At 34.4% G+C, this 21596-nt stretch overlaps 1 protein-coding gene across 2 annotated transcripts in view; it reads right to left on the reverse strand.

The window, feature by feature from the left end:
• Window positions 1-3229: 3229 nt before the first annotated feature.
• dclk1b (doublecortin-like kinase 1b) overlaps window positions 3230-21596 on the reverse strand; it is a 59631-nt gene continuing 41264 nt past the window's right edge. Inside the window, exons 7-17 of one of the 2 annotated variants that reach the window (XM_073817859.1) lie at window positions 20586-20673; window positions 20324-20493; window positions 20113-20232; window positions 19580-19726; window positions 14619-14752; window positions 14418-14495; window positions 13608-13704; window positions 13443-13523; window positions 13234-13347; window positions 9491-9564; window positions 7247-7430 (exon numbers count right to left, since the gene is read on the reverse strand). In XM_073817859.1, coding sequence (XP_073673960.1) covers window positions 7373-7430; window positions 9491-9564; window positions 13234-13347; window positions 13443-13523; window positions 13608-13704; window positions 14418-14495; window positions 14619-14752; window positions 19580-19726; window positions 20113-20232; window positions 20324-20493; window positions 20586-20673 — 1161 coding nt within the window. In that variant the 3' untranslated portion in view covers window positions 7247-7372. Of the gene's footprint in view, window positions 7431-9490; window positions 9565-13233; window positions 13348-13442; window positions 13524-13607; window positions 13705-14417; window positions 14496-14618; window positions 14753-19579; window positions 19727-20112; window positions 20233-20323; window positions 20494-20585; window positions 20674-21596 lie in introns of both variants that reach the window. The other variant, XM_073817858.1, reaches the window with a different exon arrangement.

Raw genomic sequence — 21596 nt, forward strand, 5'->3', positions numbered from 1 at the left:
AAAAACACAGCTGTGGATCATTCAGGTAACAACACAGAAGAATCGAGTGTATGTAAACTTTTGAACAGGGTCATTTTTATAAATTCAACTATTATTTTCTCTTATGGACTACATGTAAACATATTTAATGTGAAATATCTTATTCAAGTCAGTACTAAATAAAAATAGCATACATTTTGTATGATCCCTCTTATTTTGGTAAAATAATTAACATTTTGCAGATTCTGCAAGGTGTGTGTAAACTTTTGACTTCAACTGTATCTGGACTTCTTGTTGTATGCAGCATTAAAGACATCCCTTTGGTCAAGAACTAAATGAGGATCAATGCTGATGCTGCATCTGGGCAAATATTCTAATTCTTGTGCAATTTTATCATTTGAAGTTATACATGGTTTTACACGTGAAAAGACAACGGTGTGGTTTTTAGACTGGTATTTGCACCTTTAACTGGTTTATTTTGAATATTTTCACATTTGAATACATCAAGCTTTGTACAGCTTTGTTTGAAATATTATGTTATTTTCCTTTACTGTCTTAATTTGTCTACTGGCACCTTTCGGAATTGCACTTGTAAACAGAAAATGACATTGTAAAATCACTGCTGTAAGCAATACATTATGTATGATGTATGTGCATCTTTGATTCTCTTACATAATGTAAATCAAATCTATAACTCAGAGTTTATGAATCAAAAAAGCGAAACTATTTTTAATTGTTTTAGTTCAAATATGTGAAATATTCTGCTGTGAAGCAAAACTTTGAGTTGTTTTTTTTTCTTTTGCCAATCGACACAATAAAGATGGTGCCATACTTAACGTTTTATTTACAAGAATAGATTTAGATTTGATATACTGAGCAATGTTATTTTTAAAACCTACAATGAGTTTACCTTAATGTCATATTTATGTTGAAATGACTCAGATTTCAAATCATTTATTTGATGTGAACGGTTTCCATCAGGAACATTGATATTGCAAGTGAAGGTGCCTGCTGCTAATTCAGCAGATATGTTTAAGTTGGTTACTTTTACAGTATGTTCAGTATGTCCTAGTGAATCATTGTGATGAGAGATATTTGCCTACTTTTTATTTATAATAAAAACATTATCAAATGTACTGCACTCAGTGCCGTTCCCTTGCATTAGTCTATACAAATGGAGTTAATACACTATGTGCATTTGAGGACCTTTGCGTCATGTAATATTTTTAACTGATAAAGCAAAAGTGTACAATATAAAACGATGCAACGTTAAAATATCGCAATATGATGTTAGCAATAGACACCCAATCACGTGTCTCATATTCATAATTCTCTTTCTCTCGACAATGACGGAAACACCGCGACTTGTATAAACAGACGTTTCAGCCAGGGTTGCCAGGTTTTCACAATAAACCCGCCCATTTGCTACACAAAAGTAGCGCGTTTGAGAGAAGGCCATTAAAAATCGCGTTCCGGGGGGTAAAATACACGGGTTTTTTGGCGGGGTTCCCTTCGGCATTCCAGGGTCTAAATATTACGTTACTGTGGTCGATTCAACCCGCGGACATTAAAAACAAACCACAGCAACAGTGGTAAAATAGCCCAATTCCGCGGGAAAACACTGGTTTCAGCGTTTCACGTTTGACAACATATAAAATGGCGACGGAAAACATGTAAATTGTGTAAAGAAGATACTTTTTTTTTACTCAGGTTTATCCAGCGAGCGCGGCCATTTGTTATATTTTGCTGAATATTGCCACTGAAAGTTTTATGCTGTAATCGACCGGACCGGGAGAAACATTTGGAGTACTGTTAATAGACCGCCGAAAGTTTTAACAAATCAAGGAGAAGAATGCAAAAAACTGTCTGAGGAACTGAAGGCGTTTGTGGTTGGCCAAACTGAACCAGGATTTCCAGGGCAAGAATCTTGACAACATTCGTGTTTGTTCTTATCATTTCCAGTCAGGTAGGTATCATTTCCATATCCGGCCAATGCTACTCGTGTGTATCTTAGTTTGTCAAAATATTGACCACTTTCCTGCTTACTAAGTCCTTCTCTATATGATTAGCTCCCACAAGTTTTTTTTTCCATGGTTCAGACAGCATATATTAGCAGAACAAACAAACTGAATCATACCGTGCGGGCAGCAGGACTGAAGCACTAAATAAGATACCAAATCAATGAATTTGAGTTTTGGTGTATTATCAGTAATCATTAAACGTTTGTAATCATTCAAAAAAAGCCATTTATGTTAGATTAAGAGATGAAGGCTATAATACTAATGTTGTCCACACGAGGGAGCCACAGGATAGATCTCAGTGTAAAGATTGAGAAAATAAATTGCATATAAATTCATTTTCATAAAACTGAAGAAAGACCAATATATTAAGTAACTGTTTTGCAAAAACTGTAAATACTAAATCCTTATAGACCAAGTTTTTTTTTTTTAAATCTAATAATAATGGTATTTACAAAATATGTGTCAAGTTGTCAGACATATCTGAATGTATGTCTAATTAAAGAAGTAACACTATATTATTTATCTCTTTTAATATTGTGCATACAATAATACTTACATAAAGACCCTACAATGCTTCGGTGACAGTACTTTGAAATAACAAACAGGGAAAACGATAAAAGGCATGGCTTACATCGCTTACCAGCTTCATTATCCGTATTTATTTTTTTCTTCATTTGAACGGCTTGTGAAAGTTTTTTTTTTTTTAGGATAAAATAAAATTTACTTTCATCTGGGAATAGATATTGTGCATATCTGACAGTCGAGAACGGTCCAATCACATGAGGCCAAAATATATAAAAACAATATTGATTGGCTATAAGATCATGGAACACAATTTTTTATTTAGTTTTTTACCAGGGGACCCCCCTGCAAAACGTTATTGGGCTAGTTTTGAGTGGGAATTGAGAGGGTTTTGTTGTAAAAACCTAGCAACAAAAATAAAGTAGTTATTTTTGTTTTCTATGCGCACAAAAAGTATTCTCGTAGCTCCATAAAACTACGGTTAAAGCACTGATGTCACATGGACTATTTTAATGATGTTCTTACTACCTTTCTAAGCCTTGAATGGGGTACTTCCATTGGTCTCTTAGTCAGAAAGCTCTTGGATTTCATCAAAAATATCTTCATTCGTGTTCCAAAGATGAATAAAAGTCTTACGGGTTTGGAATGACATGAGGGTTAGTAATTAATGACAGAAAAACAAGAACAACACAGGTTTCTGCTTGAGGAATTGTTTATTCACAGGTTTGGCTTGTTGCTGAATGCACCACTGTTCAATGCTACTTGGAAGCAAAGACTCTTCCTCCAGAAAGAATGTCAAGCCTAAATGACATTTGATGGGAAAGAGCATAAACAAGCGATGGATATACATCTATACAAATATACAATGTGTAATCAATGCATGTGCACCGAATTTTGCATATGAGCTAGAATATTTCCTATATTATAACGAACTGATCTACATCCTATTGAAAAATAGGTTGATCATGGATTGGGTTCTAGTCTAGTTTTGACGAGCAAACACAGCAGATACCTTTTTATTTTTATTTTTTAAAAAGCAAATACATGCTATACTGTAAAGAACTACTCTTTTAGCCTTTGTGCTTTTCACCTCTTCATAGTGTCACCTGAAGCCTGTACATGCTGGAGGCTTCGATTAAGCTGTATAACAATGTTAAATATTGAGAAGCACAAACATAACCAAGACTGGTCTTCAGTGAAACTTGTAGATAGTTGTAGATGGACTCAACATGTTTTGATGCTACAGTAAATGAATATTAAAATGATTATCACTCATACTCAGATCACATGCAATAAAAACACACTCGGTTCTTCACAGTAAGTGTGCAAACTCCACAAAACACCACATAAAGGAATGAAAATGTATTGTATAAATAGATAAGAAATTTGGAGGCTAGACATGGCCAAGTAACAGAAATTTAGAGCTAACATTTTGTATATGCAATGCAGCCAACTACTATTTGGGATCCCACTTTATACTAGTCATCTTTATCTTTAAGTACTTATATCAGAAAAATAATTGGTACAATGTACATATTGTGTTCGTGTATTGTGTAAACACTTTTGTTGCTATTGAGGTGTGAGATGGGTAGGGTTAGTATATAATTATACAGTAGATGTAATTACATGCACATTTTTTAAATATAAGCACAACTGAAAAAACATTAGGTGTTGAATGTTTTAGTACATAGGCTGGTATTTTAGACACTTAATATAAAGTGGGTCCATATGTTAAAATTTCTGTGGATATTGACAATTATTAAAAAAAAGGACTTATTAAAATAATGAATTACAATCTTTTACAATCTTAAGGTAAAAAGTGAACATTTGTCTACAATTTATTGTTTGTTTGTTTTCACATATGTGACCCTGGACCACAAAACCAGTCATAAGGTTAAAAACTGAGATGTATACATCACATGAAAGCTCAATAAATAAGCTTTCTATTGATGTATGGTGTGTTAGGATAGGACAATATTTGACTGAGATACATCTATTTGAAAATCTGGAATCTAAGGGTGCAAAAAAATCAAAATACTGAGAAAATCACCTTTAAAGTTGTCCAAATTAAGTTCTTAACAATGCATATTACTAATCAAAAATTACATTTTGATAGGTTTACAGTAGGAATTTTACAAAAAATCTTAATGTAACATGATCTTTACTTAATTTCCTAATGATTTTTGACATAAAAGAAAAATCAATAATTTTGACCCACACAATGTATTTTTGGCTATTGCTACAAATATACCCCAGCGACTTAAGACTGGTTTTGTGGTCCAGGGTCACATATTACTATGGAAGCCTGTTTTCTTGACTGAATAAAAAAACAAAAACAAAGGTAATTGCGACCTTGTCACATTAATTTTTGTAGAATTTTTTCAGAATTGTGAGATATAAATGTGCAATTCTAAGAAAAAAAATTGTGCAATTCCGAGCTGATCTCAGTTTAAACTTCTTTATTTTTCAGAATTGCAAGATATAAACTCAGAATTGTAAGATTATATCTTGCAATAAAATTGTGAGATAAATTTGCGATTCTGAGAAAAAAAAAAGAATTGTGCAATTCCAAGCTCATCTCACAATTCAGATTTTTAAAAAAAAATTCTCAGACTTTTTTCTTCAAAACTGCAAGATATGAACTCAGAATTGTGAAATATACATTTGGAAATCTGAGAAAAAAGAATTGTGCAATTCAAAGCTTAACTCACAATTCTGTTGTCTTTTTAGAATTTTTCAGACTTTTTTTCTTTCAGAATTGAACTGATATAAAGTGAGAGTTGTGAGATAAAAATATGCAATTCTCAGGGGAAAAAGAATTGTGCAATTCCAAGATAATCTCACAATTCAGATTTTTTGGTGAATTTTTTCTGACTTTTTTTCTTCAGAATTGCAAGATATAAACTCAGAATTGTGAGATAAAAATATGCAATTCTGAGAAAAAATTTTTTTTTTTGCAGTTCCGAGCTTATCTCACAATTTTGATTTTTTTTTTTTTTTTCAGAATTGCAAGATATTAACTCAGAGATATATAATTGCAATTCTGAGGAAAAAATGAACAATTCTGAGCTCATCCCAGTTCAATTCAGTTTTTTTTATAATTTTTTCACAAATTTTTCCTTCAGAATTGCAAGATATAAACTCAGAATTGTGAGATAAAAATATGCAATTCTGAGAAAAAAAAGAAGAATTTTGCAGTTCCGAGCTTATCTCACAATTTTGATTAAAAAAACTTTTTTCAGAATTACAAGATATTAACTCAGAGATATATAATTGCAATTCTGAGGAAAAAATGAACAATTCTGAGCTCATCTCAGTTCAATTCAGTTTTTTTTATAATTTTTTCACAAATTTTTTTCTTCAGAATTGCAAGATATAAACTCAGAACTGTGAGATATAATTTTGCAACTCTGAGAAAAAACGAATTGTGCAATGCCAAGCTTACCTCACAATTCAGATTTTTTTTACATTTCCTTTTACATTTAAAAACACTCATAAATTAAGTCTCTCTCAAGTCATCTCACAATTCTAATGTTTTCAAAACAATTAGTAGGAATTGCCTCAGAATTGTTAGATGAAATGTCGTAATTACCTTTTTATTATTATTATTATTATTATTATTTTAATCCATATCTATGGTGGAAACGGGAATCATTCTGTCGTGTCATTTGGCCGTCGTGTGATAAAAACAGCATACATTCAAATTAAAATGGACATTTTGTTTAGACATTTCACTGCTGAATGCAAAACAAATCTGACTTAAATATTACATTCCACTTACAAAAAAAGACATGTACATTTTCAGTCCAAAAGCACTCTTTAAAATCAGTAGTGCGTCATTTAGTGCGTCTTTTTCATTACACTACTTTTTTTAAAAATAAAACACAAATGGTACATTCTGTTCTCTTGAGAAGGAATTCAATTTCCGGGAAGTAGCTGTACAAGCTATTTCTCTTAATGTCACGTGGTACTGACAAAACCAAACTTACAGAAAAAGAGATCATTATAGCAGCAGCAAGGACTAGTCATTAAACGTCATACATGGTAAATCAGCACCCATCACTGGAAGTTCAAACAAGCATTTCTACAGCCACATACATCAAAAAGAGGTCTATTCAGGTATTTCACACATTTTAGAAAGAACATTCTAAGGTCTAATCCGACAGACAGAAAAAATGTTTCTCAAAGGAAAATGCTGGAATATGCAAATATAAGTTATCGGTTTGAAATAAATGTACAAACCTAAAATATTTAAAAGATATAAAGTTCGTACAAAAGGTAAAAACTCACTAGATTTTGTCACTGAAAGAGAAGATGCTAAGACTAGGTATTAAACAGACGGCCATGTTTGTGATAAAACAAAGCGGGAGGTTTGGCTGCATTACTTTCTATCAAACACTAGAGGGAGCAAAAGAGATGCGGTTTTTGATGGTCTACAAACAAACCTCATATAGCACCAAACATGTAGTTATGATGAAGAGAAAACTCTTAAACAATCACAAGGGCTTCTCATTTTGAATGAAAAACTGCTAGGAGTGTGTGATTATTTTTACACCTGTTCAGGTGTGCTACCCTCAGAGAAAACAGCCCATCCAGTCCTAGTTAATCACATCTGCTCCATGTAACAAATGTTCATTTTCAAAAATTCACAAGTCAATTTACCTTTTACTACTAGATAATTTTCCATAATTCCTCCCGGGGTTGGGCTTAAAACGGTGATGTGGGTGAGCGGACTGTCTCGGCTGAACTGGGGGAAATGTCCTCTGACTCTGAGGTGAACTCGGCTGAAGAGAGGTTCGGGCCGGTGGCGGGACTGGAGGGGAAGGGGCTCTGGGTGCTGCGTGCTGCTTTCACATCCTGGTGGCGTCTTCGTCGGAAAACCTGCCTCTCCTTATCAAGAGGGGTGCTCTGGGGAACACGAGAGCATGGGACAGTGTATGACTGCTCAGGAATCAGTGTGGAGAAAGATCGAATGGGTGCAGACTAACAGAATTTCACTTGCATGTGGACTATAATTAAATAGTGACTTCATAGTGACAACTAAATCAAAACCTGTGTCTTTGAATTAAAGGGATAGTTCACCCAAAACTGAAAATACTGTCATTAATTACTCGCCCTCATGTCGTTCCAAACCCGTAAGGCCTTTGTTCGTCTTCAGAACACAAATTAAGATTTTTTTTTATGAAATCTGAGAGCTTTCTGACCCTGTAAACCAGTTAAGTATATTAACTATGGACTATTTAAACAATGACTTTACTACCTTTCAGGTCTTGATTTGTGTTCTATATCTTAAGAATGAATATCTTACAGGATTGGAACGACAAGAAGGTGAGTAATTAATGACAGAATCTGCATTTTTGGGTGAACTATCCTTTTAAGACTGAACTGTGGATAAAGTGTTTAAAGAAGGCAAATATGGTAGTGCACCAAGCATAGTGATTAATAAAAAGGCAAATGGATTTTTTTCCCCAGTTTTTCAAATTATGTTAAATATGTTTGTTAAACTATATATAATATAAGTCTCCTCGGCTCAGGAAGCCTGTATTTATTTAATCCAAAATACAGCAAAAGCAGTAATATTGTGAAATATTTTTTACTATTTAAAATAACTGTTTTCTATTTGAATATATTTTAAAATGTAATTTATTCCTGTGATCACAGCTAAATTTTCAGCATCATTTCTCCAGTCGTCATGATGCTTCAGAAATCATTCTAATATGCTGATTTGCTGTTCAATAAACATTTATTATTATTATTATTATTATTATTATTATTATTATTATTATTATTATTATTATTATCAATATTTAAAACAGTTGAGTACTTTTTTTAGCAGCATTAATCTGAAATAAAAATTTTTTGTAACATTACACACTATATTATATTATTACTTCAATCATATATATATATATATATATATATATATATATATATATATATATATATATGATTGAAGTAATAATGCTAAAAAAATCAGCTTTGAAATGACAGGAATAAATTACAATTTTAAATGTATTCAAATAGAAAGATAGAATTTCAAATCAAATATTTCTGAATTTGACAGTTTTTGCTGTACTTCAGATCAAATAAATGCAAAATGCAGGCTTGGTGAGCAGAAGAGACATCTTTAAAAACATTAAAAAATGTACGTTTCAAAAACTTTTGACTGGCAGTGTATTTAATCTAAAGTACAGTAAAAGCAACTATATTTTGAAATCTTGTTCAAATTTAAAATGAACTCCAGTCTTCTGTATCACATGATCCTTCTTTACTGTCTCTTTTGTTCATTTGAATGCATCCTTGAAGTATTCATTTCCTTAAAAAATACTCCAAACCCCCAAATTTTAATAAATATGTAATATTATGTTTGAAATATAGTTTTTTTTGTCCATAAAATCTTGCCTTTGTAAACTTTGAGATTCAATTTAATGCAATAATTACAGAAATTTCTGACAATTTACTTAAAATTAAGTCTTTACCATTTTGTTTTTACTTTTTAATTATACTTTTTTAATATTTGTATTTATTTTTGCACACAATGAAAGAGTACAGACCTAATCAATATTTATTTTCAGTATCAATTTTAGCAATTCGTTTCTGCAGCTCTCCCACTAACACACCAAACACTTTCACTCCATTCTGCAGTATATATCCAGCACAAAACCGCACATTCAAGCCAGTGTGTAACTTATGCATGCTGAGTAATAAGTGTACACTTCAACTATCCAAGCTTCTCAGCTGCCAAAGATGAACGCCACTAAACAATAACACAGAGCAAAGAAAGGGAAAAGTAAAACAGTGACAAACAGAATTCAGCAAAGCACCAGCAGAAAGAAAAAGCTATGCAGAGTATGAACTGAAAAGCATTAATAGCAAAAAAAAGCAAAGTGTGGAAGAGAAGGGACTATGGAGACTGCCAGCACGTTGCCATGGAAACACTGCCGGTTTGGGCCGCTCTGTGGGCATACCTTATCCAATACATCCCTGGGTGCGGGTAGCAGTCCAAAGACCCTGAACGCTTGATGGTAAACCCCTCGTCCGGCTGAGCAGAGAGAAATGAGTGCAACTCAATAGATCAGCTTTTGACTTTTCACCGTGTAAAACAGCACAAGCTTTGAGCCGTGAGATGCTGTTTGAATATGGCGTAATATTTAGACGTAGTTCTACAAAAAAAGAGCAGTGAGTAAACCAAGTGCTTATAATGTTTTACCAGTTCTACATATAGAAATAAAAACAATATGTTTGAAGCTAATGAAACGGTTAACATGCAGAGCAATGCGCAAATAAAAATAAAATAAATCATAAATGCATATATATGGGTTCAGTAAGACACATTAATTAAAAATCAAGCAGTTTTTAACATTTATAATTACGTTTCTTGAGCAAATCAGCAATTACAATGGTTTCTGAAGGACCATGTTACACTAATTACTGGAGTAATGGGTGCAGCCTTGGTGAGCATAAGAGAAGTCCAAAATATTTTCAAAAAAAAAAAAATATATATATATATATATATATATATATATATATATATATATATACACTGCAATTCGAAAGTTTGGGATCAGTAAGATTTTTTATGTTTTTAAAGAGGTCTCTTATGCTTATCAAAGTTCCATTTATTTGATGAAAAATACAGAAAAATAAGTAATATTATCAAATATTATTCCAATTTAAAATAAGTTTTCTATTGTAATATACTTTCAAATATAATTTATTTCTGTGATGCAAAGCTGAATTTTCATCAGCCACTACTCCTATCTTAAGTGTCACATGATCCTTCAGAAATCATTCTAATATACTGATTTATTATTAATGTTGGAAACACTTGTGCTGTTTAATATTTTTTGAATCCTGTGAGACTTTTTCAGGATTCTTTGATGAATAAAAAGTAAAAAAAAGAACAGTATTTTTTCCATCCTTGCTGATTAAAAGTATTAATTTCTTTCAAACAAAGAAAAAAATAATTTAATAACTTGAACAGTAGTGTATATTGTTTATAAGATTGTTTATAAGATGCATAAAAGATTTCAATTTTAAATAAATGCTGTTTTTTTAACCCTTTATTCATCAAAGAATCCTATAAAAAATATTACAGGTTCCAAAAACTATTCAGCAGCACAACTGTTTCCAACATTGATAATAAAAGTAATAAATCAGCATATTAGAATGATTTCTGAAGGATCATGTGACACTGAAGACAGGAGTAATTATGCTGAAAATTCAGCTTTGCATCACTTTAAAAACATTAAAAATCTTACTGATCCCAAACTTTTGAACGGAAGTGTACATATATATAGACAGGCAAAATAAAATAAAAAACCATCAAATATTGAAACTAAGTGTAAATATTTTGAAAAATGTTCTGTTAAAATTTGATTTGCATACAGATGTAGTGTGTGTAATGTTATGCAATTCCCCTACATAAAGAAAGCATGTATGAAAAGATAAAAGTATAGGAATATTTCGTGTCTAATTTGATTCAGTCCCTGACAACAGTGCTGACAGTCATTATATAAACAGAGCACAGAATCAGAGGAAGAGATGTCACAGCCATAGGAAAGCAGCAGGATGGAGTCTGCCAGGAGAGAGGACGAATGAGAGCAGAAGAGCTGATGGATGAGTCAGCGAAGAGCTATGAGACCTCTAGAATATTATAATACCTCTAACTATATTTAAGTAGATTTTATTATAGCAGATCCAACTGCAGTGTACTGCAGACCTCTTTAAGGGTTTGTTCCAAAAGGCTTGAGGGCTATTCAAACTCAAAACGATTTGGACTGCATGTCAGTTTTTCATATCAAAACTATTTGTGATGCAAATACCACATTAGTGTTGGGCGATATGCTCAATTTTCATATCGTCCTATCGTCAGCCTGAGAGATCGCCGATACACGATACTATCGTGCTAATTTAATTAATTATCTATGTACTAAATTCCTTATTCGTTTTGTAAAGGTAGACTTGCTATTGGCATATGATTAAGTTGTGCGTGTACAGAGCGCTGTCTGTAGTTCTGCCGGAGTTGTTCAAGTTACTTTCGGTTTCATTCTCTGCTATCGTCAGAGAGTGAGTTGTAAATGCGTGCATAAATGTAAATGATTGAATCTTTCTTTACCCGTCATATTGCGATAATGTTACCGCTGTATGTCTGACCTTTGTCATCAGGTGATGTTGTAGTTCAGTTCATATTGAATGCGGAGAAGTGATGCGCGTGTAATACACGTGCATATGTTTAGCGCCATTTGATCGCATCGTAATTCTAATTAACGCATATAGACGTTACTGAGATGAATGTTTGTTTATATACAGACCGATTATGATACATCGTAATTAATTCAGCCTGAACCACGTTTTACTACCTCTGTTATCCTAATGACTGCAATGCTAATATAATATAACACTCCCGTTAGTATCAGTTAATCTATCACCATACTGTATGATGAAAATCTCCCATTTTCACTGCACGCGGTGCGTTAAGGCGACGTGGCCTCTCTATGCGTGTGTTTATACCGCGGCAAGTTTCTGAAGCATCCTAGAACAGACTCTCTGTGCTGCATTGCTAAAGTTAAGTTCTTTGTTGACGGATAATAATAATAATCGTCTAACTATCGTCAAAGGCATCAGCAATAGGCGATATCTCTGACTATCGTCGATACACGATACTATCGTCTATCGGCACAACCCTATACCACATATACCTGAACAAGAAAATAAAATCCAGTCATTCACATGTTTTGATGCCAGGTACAATCCATCATGAAAATTGAATAGATATATATTTTTTTAGACTAGTTAAAGGAGAAGTTCACTTCCAGAACAAAAAATTACAGCTAATTTACTCACCCCGTTTTCATCCAAGATGTTCATGTCTTTTTTTCTTCAGTCGTAAAGAAATTATGTTTTTTGAGAAGGACATTTCAGGATTTCTCTCCATATAGTCTATGGTGCCCGAGTTTGAACTTCCAAAATGCAGTTTAAATGTAGCTTCAAAGGGCTCTAAATGATCCCAGCCGAGAAAAAAGGGACTTAACTGATAACTAGCAAAACGATCAGTTATTTTCTAAAACTTTTTTTTACAATTTCTATCATTTTAACCTCAAATGTTCGTCTCGTCTAGCTCTGCGTTAATTCGGTGTATTCCAGTTTAAGACAGTTAGGGTAGGTCATCTCATTTCTCCTCCAACTTCAAAATCGTGCTACATCACTGCAGAAGTACCGACCCAGTGTTTACAAAGTAAACATGCAAAGTGCTTTTACAAACAAAAGGTAAAACAGTGATGTATTTTTCAACCTGCCGTAACTGTCATGAACCAGAATACACAGAGTTCACGCAGAGCTAGACAAGACAAGCATTTCAGGATAAAAAGTATATAAATTGTAATTTTTTTTTTAGAAAATATCCAATTTCGCTAGATAAGACCCTTCTTCCTTGGCTGAGATCGTTTAGAGCCCTCTGAATCTGCATTGAAACTGCATTTTGGAAGTTCAAACTCAGGGGCACCTTAGAAGTCCACTATATGGAGAGAAATCCTAAAATGCTTTCCTCAAAAAACATAATTTTTTTACGACTGAAGAAAGAAAGACAAACAACTTGGATGACAAAGTGCACCAATATTTGATTTGTGAATATTAGCTTTAATAATGTGTGTAATGTTGTCAAAAATACATGTATATGTTTAAACATAAGAGCTAAACAGGTGATTCTTACTGCTATGACAGTGACTCCTGCTGTGGTGTTGGTGGGTTTGGGGCCCATGTTGAAATGTTTCTTAATCTTGCCGGCCACAGACAGCTGGTGCTGATTCTCACACATCCTGTCATCCTGAGAAAGAGCAGAAACAGTACCTCCATATCAGTTTTCTATTAATAGTCTGAGAATAACACAGATGAAGATGAAACAGACAGAGGAAGTCTTACATTGACCCAGGGATGGTCTAACACCTGGAGAGCTGTGTATCTCTGTTCGACCTCCACCTGCAGCATGCAGGTAATAAGTGCCTGTAGAGAAAGGAAGTAAAAAGAGAGAATGAGGTTTGTTTTTCTTTCCAGAACTTTCAAACTTCATTTTGGTGGTATACCGACCTTTGCAGTGTCAGAAACATTGTCCCAGTATGGAAGGGGGAAATCCAGCTGGCCCATCACAATCTGGTCAAAAAGAGCTTCCTGGTCATCTGTGCTCCTAAAGGAACAGATATGCAAAACGTATTTTGATATTCATGAATATTCATTGGGCTACTGCAGTAAGGAATGATGATACAACTTGCACTATCTATCCTCTGCAGATGTGCAGGTCAAAATAGAGTTACAGAAACCGGCCACTAGAGGGAGTGACATATATATAATATGAGCTGTAAAGTTGCCTAAGTTGAGCTTGTATTAAACCCACAATAAATGTCACATGCTTAAAGGATATTATTCTTTCATTAATTACTCGCCCTCATGTCGCTTCAAACCAATCAGACCTTTGTTCATCTTCAGAACCCAAATTAAGATATTTTTAAAGAAATCCAAAGGCTTTCTGACCCTGTGTAGTCAGCAACACAACTACCAAGTTCTAGGATCAGAAAGGTAGTAAAGACATTGATAAAATAGTCCATGTGACATCAGTTGTTAAAGCTACGAGAATACTTTTTGTGCACTAAGAAAACAAAAATAACTTTATTCAACTATTTCTTCTATTTAAACAATGTCCTTACTGCCTTTCTAGGCCTTGAACGTGTCAGTTGTGTAACCGTCTATGCAGGGTCAGAAAGTTCTTGGATTTCATAAAAAATATCTTATTGAATTTGAAGGTCTTTCGGGTTTAAAACAACATGAGGGTGAGTAAAGACAGAATTTTCATTTCATTTTTGGGTAAAGTATCTCTTTAACTTACAACAATACTATACTCACCCACGGAAAGGAGGGAAGCCACAAAGCAGTATGTATGTTATGACCCCGGCTGCCCAGATATCAACTTTCAATCCATACCTATAACATAAAGAGTGCTGTCGTATTGTGTTTTTCTCTTCAAGTTATATTCCAGACCAGTGAATATCCCGTAGTTTTAATGCTCTGTTGTAATAACGTATTCCCACACTAATGAAGATTTACCCAGTCTCTGCGACGATCTCTGGAGCTACGTAGGTTGGGGTGCCACATATAGTGTAAAGCGGACCGTCCACAACTGTTGCCAAGCCGAAATCCCCCAGTTTTAGGGATTTGCTTCCATCCTGGTGCTCATAGACCTGAAACACATATAAATATACACTTGCCGTTAAATAAATACTTGCTATTTAGATTCAGGAAACAGATCTTTTTCATTTTTTTTAAATAATTAAATATTATTTATTAGAATCATTAGAAAACTAAATACTTCAAATTAAAACTATATATGATTAAAATTAATAAAATTAAATATTTTAGCAATTTTTGAAAAGGAAAGCTGAAATCATTTTCCAGACTGTTTGTGTCTGGTTTTTATTAGGGGTGGGAGAAAAAATCGATTCTCCGATGCATCGCGATTCTCTCTTTAACGATTCTGAATCGATTCCTAATATTTCAGAATCGATTCTGAGCTTGTTTTTTCCCCCCGCATATGGCACGTGTGCACGCTAGAGACGCTGCCGGCTTCATTGCACAGCATTTGCACTGTGAGACTCGTGCGCACTGCTTGACATTGATTGCTTCCACCCGCCGTGTTTTACTTTCAAGTTATGCTTTCATTTCTGCCGTCTGGAATGCAGTACTATTAGATGCACTGACAGACTTTCGCGTGCGCTGTGTGTTTGTTCGTCCTAAAGCTCGATTGCAGATGCGGTTAAATGCACTTGCGTTTTCAAATAGTTTTAAACGAAACTGTACATACAGTCAGTTATGTTTTCAGAGCAGGACAAAACATCTGATATATCGAAATAGATCTGTGCATCAGTGGCGTTCTAATGCTCCGTATACCCAGGCTGTCAGAGAGACTGCGTTCACGTGTTAAATAATATAAACATGCTTATAAGTTGATCCCTTATTTGAGATAGAATCTTCCGGGCAAGCAGATTCTCCGCATCTTCCTCGACTCTTCAGAATTGATGCGCATTCTCTGTTTTTCTGTCATGCGCATGACTTTATTCGCGGGGTAAGCTGTCCGCGAAGCGCTCGCCCAAGCGGAAAAACACGCTGTTGCTGCCAGATCCTGATTGCCGAAAATCATATTGTGTTTGATGCACAACTTACTCGTCTATATTTTTTTAGATAATAATAAACAGGGAAAAGAGGAAATATTAAAATATGATTTCGTCTTTGAATTTATTGGTTTATAAATAATCTAAAGATATAATTATTTTTGGTATTACTGGTGGTTTTAACACTAAGCATACCTGGTAAAGAAAAAAAAAAAAAGTCACCGTTCGCCACTGCTGTGCATTAGTTTGTTAAAGCTGCCTGTCTATGATCTCATCATCAGTAATAATAAAACGGAAGTAATGCTGAGGAAAAAAGAAAAACTATTGTCTGTAAACTTTCAGATACCTAAAGAACACTTATTTTAAATAAGTAATTGTTTTAACCCTTAAGCTCTCCTTAAGTAGGTTTTATCTTTACTTTCTTTGGGGTCAGATTCAGGCGCGTAGCCAGTAATGGGCCAGGGCGGCACTGGCCCGCCCACATTACTCCCTGGCCCACCCAGGCAAGTTTGATCAAAATACATTTTTAGTTTATTTTTATTATTCAAATGTATTAAAAATATATATTCATATAAACCTGATTTATTTATTAATTGCCGAATAAAATCAGGTTTATATGAATATATTTTCTTTAGGTCTAATTGGTTGTTATGGTTGCTAAGGCGACAGGAAGACTCTATGAGCGGCGGGTTCTGGCGGCATTCAGTGTATTAACATCGCCACAATAATGGCTAAACAAGCTTCTTTAATGTTTTATTAAAAAAAAAAAAAGAGTTGAGGAAGAAGACACGCCACTGCCTTCATCTGTCGAGTCCACCCAGCCCAGTTCTTCAGACTCATTAACTCACAAGAAGGCTAGTCAGGCGCTGGTGACGGCCACCGCTTGCTCCCTGGCGGCAGCGCCAGTGATCTCTCCCGGTCAGCCTGACGCGGGTTTTCCCAACGATCTAACTGCAATAAATGAACCACCTTCATAACCCAATCTGAAGGTATTTCCCTGCCAACTCTTATTTTTTTAAATAAAACATTAAAGAAGCTTGTTCAGCCGCTGATTGCATTGTATATGGTTATTTTAACAGAAATTAGGGAGTGTGTTATTTATTTCAAACCGTTCTCTGCTGAGAGTATTAATTATTTTAATTTCTTCTACTTTTAGCCTAACGTTACTTTATTTTCGAGTGAACTGTCCGCTCTGCACTGCTGACTAACCTGAATAAAATAGCACTGTTGAACATGATGGTTAGACGGTGTTTTGTTATTGCCTTTGTGTTTTTGCAGTTTGTTTGTCTATTATTTTTCTAATCTCTAAGGTTTAATTATTAAGTAATATTTTTTCTAGGAAAAAATATAGGCCCGCTCACTTTTTCAATGGCCCGCCCAAAATACAATTTCTGCCTACGCCACTGGTCAGATTGACCCCAAGGATTGAAAGTGTGATTCCATAATGAATTATACATTTTTAATATTATAAACTATATATCATTTTTTTCGTTTACTTCTCAACTTTACAGTTCTGCTGTGTTTTCATGGATATTTTGTACTTTTTTACCCATTTACTGCACAATTACTCAACTACGCCACCAAGTGGCTTATAAAAAATTAATTTTTAATAAAAAAATCACCTTAATGATGATCTAAATTTAATCTAAATTGTTTTTGGACATTGCTCTATGTGTTAGGGATACAGTACTGCCATCTACAGGTTAGTGGAAAAACTTTTGAAGATATAGTTAAAGAAAGAAAGTGCAATGACCACATACATCCAGCAGAGGCCCTTAGGGATTAATTTCATTTTCACTTTATTTTTCTTCATGCTTCAACTTCTCCTCACAACTTTATGATATATATTTTGTAAATATATATATTTGAACATTTTAAAATAAATAAAAAATGTGTTTTTTTGTAAAAGCGTAGAATTTTAGTTTTTTAGAATTGCTGAATTTTTGTCTTTCATCTTTCTTTTATCTGCACTTTTCCCTCTCTTGTGTGAGTGTGTGGGTGTGTGAGTGGGTGTGTGTGGGTGTGGGGGGGAGTGTTTTTTTTTTTTGGGGGGGGGGGGGTGTTTGGGGGGTGCTGTGTGGTGTGTTTGTGTAGAGTTGTGTGTGTGTGTGTTAGGGGCAGGGGCATGGTGTGTGATGTGTTTGTGTAGAGTTGTGTGTGTGTGTGGGGGGGGGGGGTGTGATGTGTGTGAGAGTCAACATGCATGTTCCATGTTGCATTTGTGCTCTAGTACCAGTCTTTCATTTATGTATGAACATTTTCAGATTTATAGCAGATATGTTGATTTTTTATGCCAATTTCTATATAAATGCTCCCTGTTGCAATTACACACATGTGAGTGTTTGTGAGTGTGTGAGTGTGTGTGTGTGAGAGATAGAAAGTTCGTTCCACTTTGAATTTATGCTGTAGGACCAGGCCTTTATTTAAATGTTAATTATTTTAGATTTAAACTGGATTTACTACTTTTTTTGGACAAACGAAATGAAAAAAAATTGCTTTTTTTACTTTTCCCATTCATTTTCAATGTGGGGTCAATCTGACCCCAAGGAGAGGAAACGGTAAAAAATTTTTTACACACCTTTAGAACAACCGAATTAAGTCCGGATTTTTTTTGTGTTTTTAGATTGATTATTTAGGAAAAGTCACAGAGTCTCATGCCCCTGAGATTAAGGGAACTTTATAAAAAAAAGAAGGAAAACTCCAGTGGGGTCAGCCTGACCCCAAGGAGAGCTTAAGGGTTAAAAATTACCTTGCTTATATAGTTTAAAAAATAAAGTAAAATTGGCACAAAATAAATTTGATATAAAACATATGAAAATGTAGCCATGTGCAGTTCTATTGAAAACTAAGAATGTGAGCATCATGATATTTAGTTAATAATGAAAACAGTAATTAAATTAAATTGAATCTTGAAACCAGTGAAGATTGACACACCTACTTTTACAGAGATTTCAACTATAAACAAAAAGCATAGAAACTGCAATTTTACATGTTTTTAAAATTGTAAAGTTGTATTTGCACAGCAGAAGAATTAATTGGGGGAAAAAATGTAGATCAAGAATCGTTTTGGAATTGGATCGTGACTCCCAGAATCGGAATCGGATCGGATCATGAAGTGCCTGAAGATTCCCACCCCTAGTTTTTATGGAAGTCTATTTCTGCCACTGAATAAAAAGTGAAAAAGGTATCTGACTTTTTATCTCAAAATCTCAGAATTGTGAGTTATAAAGTAAAGAATTGACAGATACAAACTGGCAATTCTGACTTTTTTTCAGAATTTAGAGCAATAAACTCACAATTCTGACTTTTTTCTCAGAACTGCATGATATAAACTCTGATATAAACAATTTTCAGAAATAAAGTCAATCTTGAGAAACAGATTTCTGAGAAACAAACTTGAAATTCAAACTTGAAAGTGAGAATTCTGGAAAAAAAAAGTCAGAATTGTGAGATAAAAAGTCGCAAAAACCCTTTTTTTATTCAGTGGCAGAAACGGGTTTCCATTGGTTTTCAGCTTTATCTCAGTTATGCAGAAAACTGGTTAAAAAATGTCATTATCTTTGCAGAGTCAATTTACAGCATGCATAAATCTTATCTGCCACAACTTTATATAACGTACAGGATTTTATTTATGCATGCCAGGCACAATAGCCTTTGTCAGAGCAGTTTTGTTACTCATGCTGTCATTAGAGAAACGCAGCATTATGTCTGAAGTTATAAGCTGGGTAAACTAGACCCAGTATTGAGTTACGTTACCGTTGTTCTAAAGCTTGTGTAAGAAGGGTTATTAAAGGTTTCTGCACTCAAGAAAAACATTCTGCATTTGCCTCTCTCTTAGATTTGTGAAAATAACACTGATTTTTAGTGATAACCATTTCTCTGTAATAATCCAACACCCACCAGAAGATTCTCAGGTTTGATGTCACGGTGAACAATGTTAAGGCTGTGCAGATATTTGATAGCACTGGCCAGGTTATACAGCATCCCGCTGGCATCCCGCTCTGTGTATTTGTTGGAGGAGGTGATGGCATCAAAGAGGTCACCACCCTGTTCATGCACAGAAATTCACAGCTATTCAGGAACAATATCTGAGTCAAATTTAATGCAATCTAAAAAACTGTCTGTTTCTGTTTAGTCTGTTGTAAGATTTAGAAATGTTTTCGAAAGATATCTCTTATGCTCAACAAGGCTGCATTTATTTAATCAAAAACACAGCAAAGACAGTAATTTTCTGAAATATTCTTACAATTTAAAATAATACATTTCTATTTTATTATATTTTAAAATGTAATTTATTCTGTAAAGGCAAAGCTGGTTTTTCATCATTACTTCAGTCTGAAGCACAACTGTCTTTAGTTTAACTTTTGATTAATTTAATGGATCCTTGCTGAATAAAATAACTTATTTATTAAAAAAAAAAATTAATAATTCACCTTAACCAGCTCCATGACCAGGTAGAGTTCACTATATGTGTCCATTTCTTCAATCAGCAGAACAATGTTAGGATGCTTCACTCTCCGAAGAATGGACACCTCATTCTGGATCATGTGTTCCTGTGAGCCACAGACCATTGAGTGATGTCAGAAAACATGCATTTTTTCACCTATTAGGATCTTTTAAAAACATATTAATATATTGTCTCACCTTCCCTCTGCATTTGCTCTTGTTAATGATTTTCAGAGCATATTCTCGGCCTGTGGATCTCTCCACACACTCCCGGACCACAGCGAAGTTCCCATCGCCAATCATGCGTCCCACCTTGTACCTCTCAGCTATGGAAGCAGGAACCTGAGGACAATCCTCCATCAGCTCAGCTGGAAGGAAAAAGATTTGGGATGTAACATTCAGATGAAGATGATAAAACAACATTGATAGACCTTCGTCAGAGTTGTCCAGGGTTCCTCACCTTCACTGCCCGGCCCATCGCCCTCATCCATGGAGCTGCACACCTTGGTGGAGGCCAGAGAGAGAGAGGAGCCACTGTGCTGAGAGCCCTGTCAGGGAAATTGAATTGTTAAACAAGTTATTATATAAAAGATAAAAGTTGAAATTCTGTATTAAAGAAATGATTACCCCATGATTTACTCACCCTCAAGCCATCCTAGGTGTATATGACTTCCATCTTTCAGACAAATACAAATCAGAGTTATATTGAAAAATGTCCTGGCTTTTTCAAGCTTTATAATGGCAGTGAATGGGTGTTGAGATTTTAAAGTCCAATAAAGTGCATGCATCCATCATAAAAAGTACTCCACGTGACTCTAAAGGGTAAATAAAGGCCTTCTGGAGTGAACTGATGCGTTTGTGTAAGAAAAATATCCATATTTAAAACTTTATAAACTGTAATCTTAAGCTTCCGCTAAGTGTCATATGCATGTTTATGAGAGAGTGGCGTTCCATCACATGATGTAGGATGTAGGCGAACGTGGATATTATAAATGCTGGTCATGAATTAGTATTAAAATCAGGATTTGTAACAAAAATGGAGGATTTCGATATAAGCCAAAAGAAGACTGGTTTTCCTTTGCTGTAAACAAAACTTGGTTCTAGCGAGACTAGCATTGTCTCACAAGTGCGTACAACAGTTAGCGAAATCTAGAGATTTAAATATAGATACTTTTTTACAAGCACATCGATTCACTTCACGGAGGTGATCACTCAGAAGGCCTTTAACCCCCTGGAGCTGTGTGGGGAACTTTTCATGATGGATTCATGCACTTTATTTGGACTATAAATGTCTCAACACCCATTCACTGCTATTACAAAGATTAGAAGAGCCAGGACATTTTTTTAATATAACACAGATTGTATTCGTCTAAAAGAAGAAAGTCATATACACCTAGGTTGGCTTGGCGGTGAGTAAATCATGGGGTAATTTTCATTTTTGGGTAAACTGTCCCTTTAAACAAAACCACAT

The sequence above is a fragment of the Garra rufa genome, chromosome 14 (assembly GCF_049309525.1).
Source record: "Garra rufa chromosome 14, GarRuf1.0, whole genome shotgun sequence".
In the NCBI taxonomy this organism is placed as follows: Eukaryota; Metazoa; Chordata; class Actinopteri; order Cypriniformes; family Cyprinidae; genus Garra; species Garra rufa.